The sequence below is a fragment of the Engraulis encrasicolus genome, chromosome 3 (genome assembly GCF_034702125.1).
Source record: "Engraulis encrasicolus isolate BLACKSEA-1 chromosome 3, IST_EnEncr_1.0, whole genome shotgun sequence".
NCBI classification, from domain to species: Eukaryota; Metazoa; Chordata; class Actinopteri; order Clupeiformes; family Engraulidae; genus Engraulis; species Engraulis encrasicolus.
In genome coordinates, this window is record NC_085859.1 from 10,116,774 (window position 1) to 10,125,446 (window position 8,673).

The window sequence follows — 8,673 nt, forward strand, 5'->3', positions numbered from 1 at the left end:
CATGTAAACAGTTAACATAATTCCAGAAATAAGTTAGTTACGGTGTTCACCTGTATGGCTAATACCGTAGATATATGTCTTCCCTGTGCAATATTAGTTGAAAACTATTATATTACCGTCAAATCTAGCAATATTAATGGACAAAGAAAATCCTAAGCATATGGGAAATAGGAGGTCATGAAAATATTCTTAGTTCCAAAAGAGGGTCCTCCCGAAGACAGAGTTTGGGAACCACCACAGTAGACCATCCACCGCACAGCAGCAGCAGCAGCAGCAGCAGCAGCATGCTGGCTTGCAATCTCCCATGCAGGGCAAGCTGATTTAGTGGACCCAGGGCAGCCACAGAGTGGAACAAACAAGTATGTTGTCCCGGGCCCAGGGTGAGAAGGGGGGCCCAGAATTGGGTTCTCATTACATTGTATGTACAAGTATTGCGTGGGGGGCCCTTTCAGATGACTTTGCTATATTGTTCTCCTATGCTGTCAGCGGGCCTGTGTGGAGCAACAGGCAGGGTCGCTGACAGCTTTGGCTGGGCCCAGGACAATGTCATCTGAAAGGGCCCCCTACCCTACGCCATACATGCAATGTAATGACAAACCAACTCTGGGCCCCAACTGTTCCTGGGCCCGGGACAACTGTCCCCTTTGTACCCCCCTGTCAGCGGCCCTGATTGGAGCAACAGGTTATTAACATTTGGAGCAGAGCTGCGTTTATCAGAAGAAAAGGTCATTAAGGGCCGCGGATGTTTTGGAGCTTCTGTGCAGCGCAGCTGGCGGGTCGACACCAATCTCGTTGTGCCCCAAATGAAATAAAAGAGGCCATTACATGCTGGGAGATAAAAAAAAGGACGATCTTATCAGAGACTAATGAAACATGATTTTCTTTTCTTCTTTTTTTTTGTTGAGGGTCATTGTTGGTTATGGTTGGTGATTCAAATTGGATTTGGAAAACATATGTCCGCTTTGTAGCAAGCTGTTCACCCCTGACACTCACGACAAACACACGCACATTGTGCAGTTTCAACCACCCGCAGTGAAAGTGGTTATACCAAAGGCCTATTAATAGATAAGCATTTCATTATGTTAAAAATAACATGGACACAGCGTGGCGCTGGTCTTATCAAGACCTACCTGAAGACACGTGTATGAAAACTATCTCCTTGTAATTTATGTCTTTTTCACACCCGTGTGATTTTCTTTCTTCTTAGCACTACAGGCTATTTATTTCTCATTTCGGGCACACAAAAGACTACATTGGCATTATAATGAGCAGTGAGATGTTGTTCATTGTCCTTGTATGTGTAGGCCTATAGATTGGATTGTACGTGTAGTGGCAACAGCAGGCCTTCTATTATTTTGCTATTATTCATCTGACGTAGGCCTATAAACAGATGAGTGTCTTGCCTGTGTTGGAAGACACATGACAAAAACAGGACAGGAGTCAGGTGTGAGTGTGGTACGGTCGGATAATAGCCTACTGTTAAAAATGTGTGTTCAGGGCATGAAATAATGGCTTTGAACAGCTTTTCCAACTTTTGTGAAGAAAGCTACAGAACAACAAAACAAGCTTTTATTGGATTTTGCCATAGCAGCCACCTTTAAAAAAAAATAACATTGCATATTTCACTAGTTTTAGATAAGCAGTTGAGTTGTATAAAACCAAATTCCATAGGCTACTCCACACTGATAAAACTGTCAAAACAAACACACACACACACATATTTATATCCCCAGGAGTTCCTGAAAATGTCAAATGTTTACGCATCTCCGTCAATTGTAGGCCTACACTCACTGCGCATCAGCTATAAGCTTATTGGCCTAGGTATCGTTGGTGTTAAAATGCACTGTCTAACTTAGGCTATAATTTGGAAAGTGCATACATAATGTAATTTCACCAAGTCTTTATTCTGAATCCTGTAAGAAAGTAAAGTGAGAAAGAATCAGATTCTAGTGCATTTTTATATCACACACTATCACACTCAAGATTTTTGTGGTAGGTTTGATACTACTGTTTACATGTAAGCTAGTGAAAGAGTGGCCTCTGCTGGATGATGCATGTAATTAACTGAAGTTACAAAATAGCCTGTTCTGTTACTGTCGGAAGTGACTGTAGTGCTAGTACATTACACTCTATTCCAACGTTGTGTTATTACGTAGGTAGCAGTAATACATAGCCAACAAGATTAAATGTCTTGATGTGTAAAGCCTTGTGTGTTGTAATGTTTTGGAGATGCCCTGCCCTGTTCGAATCCTCTCAAAATCCCGGAAATGACAGTTTTCAAATGGAGCTAGTCTCAGCCAATGATCTTTGACTGCAAGAGGTCTGGCTTCTGTAACAGAAATGTAAACACTGTTGCCGAGCCAGTAAGCTCTATCAGAGAGAAAGTGATCTGACTCTTGACATTAATTTTAGTGTCGGAATTGAGGTCGCCGAGATTTTGATTCGCCTTGGTGAAAGTGTGCATTGTCATTTAACAGCTTTAGTGTGCCACTACAACCATAGCGGTACGTATTTGTGTAGCAGCTTGAAAGTGTAACAACGCTTCATGTACTACAGAAATGACAGTTGTTGTGTCTTCCAAGCTAGATGTTTAGCATAACAGCTAATGTTAGCTGCTGCTTCTTCTCCATTTATTTGCACGGACATTTGTCATAAGTGTGAAAGCTGTGATACGTAACGATAGTTTTGTCTGGTGGTTTTGCAAGACATAGAGTTTTGCAAGAATGCTGTTCACCATTTGATATTAATGCGTTTATGTTTTGAACTGCTGGGGGTGGTTGAATGTGCAGCTGTCACGCACTTTGTCATCACAACAACATAGCCAACACACCTCACGGTAATATTAGCTATTAATTCAACCATTCTGTCATTTATGCTGTAGCCTATCGACACGGCGTTTGTTTATGTTAACCAATATTTTATTTGGTAATCAGTGTTTCCCACAGAAATTTTGGAAACTATGGGGGCAGCCGGGGTTTATTTTGTCCCGGGGGGGGGGGGGGGGGGGGGGGGGGGGGGGGGGGGGGGGGGGGGGGGGGGGTGGGGGGGGGGGGGGGGGGGGGGGGGGGGGGGGGGGGGTCTTCTCACACGGGCCTTTTTTTTTTGGGGGGGGGGGGTATTCTTGCAGCGTAAATGCAAAACGGCAAAACGATGACTACAGTATGACATTGGCGCATGGAGAAACTGTAGGCCTGGGCCTATATTTCAGCCATTTATATTTTGAGAAATAAGGCTACATAAGATTTTACCCATGACTTGTATAATAGTAGTACATTGTCATTGTCAAAAAATGCAGTACAGTGAATAATTTCTGTTTACAACACAGTTTCATTCGTCCCTCACGCAGGGGTCTGGGAAACAATAATAAAACTAAATAGGAGCAGAGATAAGAATTTAAGAGCACTGTGAAATTGTTAACGCATAGACAGAAAGGGTCTTAGAGGGTAGGCTATGCCTTTTCCCCCACACATATCTGTAGGCGTACACATTCTACATGAGGGGTGCTGGTCACAGGGCCAGTTTTTTTTCCAAATTCCTCCCATTAAAAGGGCTGAATAACACATTACACATTTATGTCTATATTCACATTCATTACACATTAATTTCTATATGCAGCCCGATGTCTCCTCTGCTGTGTCAATGAAGGTCTGTCACCAAACTCATTACAACTGTAAAACAAAGCCTAGGGAGTGTTGGTAAACTCATCCCAACTGTCCCTTCTCTGAAGGTTTTTATATTGCTCCCAAACCCAAGTAAACTACAACAACTTGACTAGGCTTTTGATCCCTGTCTTTCAAGCATTTGTGGTTCTCTCTATTGCAGGGGTGCCCAACCTTTTTTTTAACCAAGATCTACTTTTGAAGTTGATGGTCTGCCATGATCTACCAAGTCAAATTCAAGGATGTCAGTATGAAAATTTAAGACCACCATTTATTAATCACCATTATTATGAACAAAATGTTTTCAGTAGGCTACTATGGCCGTATCTTTTCAGTGTGTTTTTAAAGTGTGTTGAATAGCCTATCTTTACAAAGCAATGCAGCACTGATAGTATGCAGAGATAATTTCAGTCATACACAAGTCATAAACAACTGAAACAATTTCAAAATGATAAACATTTGGTATATAAAAGGCACATAGGCCCTATTTCTAAAATATGATGAAGCATTATCATGCCTTCAGTGGTAGGCCTATAGGCTACAAATTAAAAAGGGCTCAGAAATTCACCATTTGTTATGGGTAAATAGTAGGCTACTATGAGAGAGAGAGAGAGAGAGAGAGAGAGAGAGAGAGAGAGAGAGAGAGAGAGAGAGAGAGAGCAAGCAATGAGAGAACTCATTGGATTGGTTAACACCCCTGTTAAGTGTGACTTCTTCTATGAAGGTTTTTTTTTTTCAGCAAAGGCTTTCTATTGTGAGTTTGGCCAATCGTTTTGTCCACAACTGAAGCAAGAAACAGCACAAATTGAAGTGAATTCCATACATGTCAACAATTAACATTTCCCTTACACGCGGCACGCGATGTAAACGCAGTTAGCGATGATGCATGCGACTAGCGATTTGGACGAAGATCCTCGCATATCGGCGTGTCATAACGCATCGTTGCGCACATGTTCTGTTACTCACCCGATGTTACACGTGTGCACACATGAATCAACTGTAATACCCTTACGGTAACTTCCTAATGCTTTCCCCTCATTCTGCGTTACCGTGGGACTACTTATCTAACCAATACAGAGTCTATAGGATGTATTTACTCCAGGAGGAAAATGCGAAGGAAATTCAAAATCGTAATTCAAATCGTTTTTAACAAAAACGGATATCGTTAAAAAAAAAAAAAAAAAAAAAGTAAAAATTTTTTTTATTTTTTTTTACATTTTCGTAAACTATGGCGGCCAAATTTAAACTATGGCGGGCCGCCATAGTTTCCTCAATGTATGGGAAACACTGGTAATGTTGTTACGATTTAGATAAAATATTTGAACGTACTGTCTGTGAGACAGTAGGCCTACATCATGACATTACATTCACGACATGACACACTACTACAGTAGCCTATACAGGCGTTTTATTTCTCTGCACAAAGTTATATTTGTATTATTTTCTATCAGTCCTTTTTCTCAGTCTGGCTACATACTGTAGGCATACCAGGGACATACTGTATTTCATTTGACATGCCCATTTAAAGAAAAGGGAAGGGTGGAATCGCTGTAGTTAGTTCAAACTAATTTTGCATGTCAGACTAAATTGTATTGTAATCGTTCTCATGAATGGGAATGAAAAGCTTAGGCTATTACCACGATCAAATTTAATTCAAATCTCTCTCTCTCTCTCTCTCTCTCTCTCTCTCTCTCTCTCTCTCTCTCTCTCTCTCTCTCTCTCTCTCTCTCTCTCTCTCTCTCTCTCTCTGCTATCACCCTACACAGATAAACCAATCTGCATGAGTGAAGACACAGCAATAATGTGATCAGGAGCCTGGCCAGGTGACTTCACCACCACCACCGCCACCACCACCAGAAGGGAGGCACTCATCTGGGCCAGAACTGGGCCAGACATGGACGACGCGGAGGCCAGGAGGAAGATGGCACCCTCGGATGGGGGTGGTGATGGCCATGGCATGAGTACGGCTCCAGGTTCAGGTCCGGGTCCAGGTGCGGGTGCGGGTACGGGCACAGGTCCGGGCGTGTCTCGGTCCCGGGTTCGGCAGCGGTACCACAGCAGTGCGCACTCCCAGGGGCTGCTGGCGGGCCTGCTGGGCCTCAGGCAGGGCGGCATCCTGTTCGACGTGGTGCTGATGGTGGAGGGAAAACCCATCCAGGCACACCGCATCCTCCTCGCAGCCTCCTGCGACTACTTCAGGTCAGACATGCTCATGATGCTGATGCTGATGCTGATGCTGCTGCTGTTGCTGTTGTTGTTGTTGTTGTTTAATAGGCCTATTTTGTGTGATTATTACAGGGTTTGGATACAGAGTATTATTATTTCTATTATTATTATTATTATTATTGTTATTATTATTATTTGTTATTACTTCATGTTTGGGGTAGTGATTATAGTGCTGTAATTGTTATTGTCGTAATGTGTGGTTATTGCAGGTTTTGGGACAGCAGTGATTGTCATTATGGTAATGATGTGATTGCAGGTTTGGAAGGGCTATTGTTTTTGGTTTTTAACCCCTGTTTCAGAAAATATTTCAAGTTGTAAGTGGAAATGCCTTGACTTGAGACAAAGTTGTAATGGTAATACAGGTAATTACAATAGTCATATTGTAATGGAGCAGTGGTAGTGATGTTTCGTTGCCATAGTAATATGACAATGGAATAGTGGTAATGATGTTTTTTCGTAGCCTTTTGATGCAGATGGGATCACTGGCAATCCCACTCACTGTTGAAGTGAACTGAACTACATTATTTATAACAATATTATTACTATGACACAATTGTATGTGTTGTTGGGACTGAAAGGGTTATTTTACTGAAGGGAAAAAAGATTAGCTGTGATGGTGTGAGTAAAACTAAAGTATAAAATGTAAAAGATCAGCAGCTTTGTTGTGGTTACACCCCCCTTATGTGAAAGTGGTACAAATATCATGCACAGGCGGCCAAAGTAGTAGACGTTAATCAGAGCTGTCAAAAGTAAAAATAAATTTGTGTTGTAATTACAACACTGGCACATGACATTACATAGCTGTTACATCATTTACTCCATTGTGACTAACGAGATAGATAGACTGTGTTGTTACTGAGAAACACTAAAAACCACTACAAAGACACACCACAAACTGGACCCAGCCAGTGCAGTCAGCTGCTTGTAAGACAAGTACACAGGTCTACTTTTTACTCACATAAGTTACCTATGCTGGAAGGAAACTGTATTTCATTTTTACTTTTACTTTTTGCACCTCTGAAGTAAATTTGTGGTGTAATTACAACGCTATCACATGATATTACACAGCGGTTACACCAGTTACTCCATTGTACCTAATAAGGTGGCTAGACGTTGTTTTTACTGAAAAACTAGAAAAACCTAAAAAGAAAATTGTATCCAACCAGCGCAGAATGGGGTACTTTACTTTATAATGACTGTAGACCAGTTTTTCAGTGAAGTTATTTGTGTTGGAAAGAAACTGTGGCCGGTTTTGTTTTTACCTCCGCCAAGGAGATAATGTTTTCGGTCGCGTTGGTTTGTCTGTCTGTCCGTCTGTCTGGTTGTTTGTTTGTTTGTCAGCAGCATAACTCAAAAACTAATCAACTGATTTGGAGGAAACTTTATGGAGTTGTTAGTAATGACCCAAGGAACAAGTGATTAAATTCTGGGGGTGATCCGGATCACGAACCGGAACCAGGACTTTTTAAAAGATTCTTCACCATTGCTGGCCTATATATCTAGACGCCCCTAGTGACCAGAAATTGAATTGCGGGGACTCCACAAAAAGAAGGCAGAAAGACTTAGGGTGTAACATAATCAAATGTTCTACCAAGCAGCTTCCTTGGCAGAGGTCTGCGCTCTCTAAGTGCTTCTAGTTTACTTCTACTTTTACTTTGGCCACCTCTGTAGACATCACGTCATCTTATCATGATTACCACATATTTATACTGCAACCTGGAAACCTTCACTGGTAATGTGGTGTATCGAGGCCAACTGATATGAAGTTAGATAGGCAGGTAGATGAAATGGATAAAACCACATAGATTAATTTATTATCAGATGAGGTCATAGGCCGCTTGAAAGGAGGCCAGGTGGACTTATTTTTTATTGTCAAGTTCACCAGGACAACAAGAGGCACTTTTGAGTTCCTGTTATATTTCCTGGCTCTCCGATGGTCAGTGAACATCACTTGACCTAATGCAGTGACTTGGCGGTTGAATAGAGAAGACTACTTTGTAGAATGGAGTAGAGTAGAATAAAAGTTACGGCTATCTTGAGGTTCATCAAGGCAGCAACAGGCCAATGAACACCACATGACCTACATGTAATGTAGGGACTAAGGGTAGAATACACTGGACTGGAATGGATTAGGGACTGTGTCTGTCTGCATGGTAATTATTTTGAAACACCTCCTGTGATGGTTCACAATGCCCATGTACACACACAACTATACATGAACTTTGCTGTTTGCTCGCACCCAAAGACCTTGTAAGAAACTTTTCGGAGTTGAGCGCACTTTCTCTACTAAAAGCATGTACACACACAACCCATTCTACAACTGAGTGGTGCTTTCACATAGGCGACTTTGTCAATTTAACTGCTGAACTGTGAGCCATTCTTGTTGATTGGATTATCATTCACCGTATATGAAGCTGTCCTAATTGATTGTTGTAGATAGAGATTGCTAAAGATTCAACTCACTGTTTTATTACATCATACCAACATTGCTATAACATTAGAGAGTCATCGCTGCATGAAAGGCTTAAACAAGAGTGTTGAATAATGAAGAATAACTAGCTCTACGTAATGTGAAGAATTAACACAAGGAAGAAAAATCCGCTCTCTCAAACTGCGTCGTCTCATTATTTATTTATATTACCACCATGTCCAAACGCGTCCAAACTTCTAGGAAAAACGAAAGTCTTTGGGTGCGCGATAAAATGTATCAACTTAAGGAAGAAACATCTGCACTCTCAAACTGCGTCTCATTATTTATTTATATTACCACCATGTCCAAAAAGCAAAC

At 41.5% G+C, this 8,673-nt stretch overlaps 1 protein-coding gene across 1 annotated transcript in view; it reads left to right on the forward strand.

Annotated features, from left to right (window-relative positions):
* Positions 1 to 2,332: 2,332 nt before the first annotated feature.
* The window catches only part of klhl22 (kelch-like family member 22), a 23,437-nt gene continuing 17,096 nt past the window's right edge, over positions 2,333 to 8,673 (forward strand). The window contains exons 1-2 of the mRNA XM_063194290.1: positions 2,333 to 2,504; positions 5,426 to 5,858. Coding sequence (XP_063050360.1) covers positions 5,554 to 5,858 — 305 coding nt within the window. The 5' untranslated portion in view covers positions 2,333 to 2,504; positions 5,426 to 5,553. The remainder of the gene's footprint in view (positions 2,505 to 5,425; positions 5,859 to 8,673) is intronic.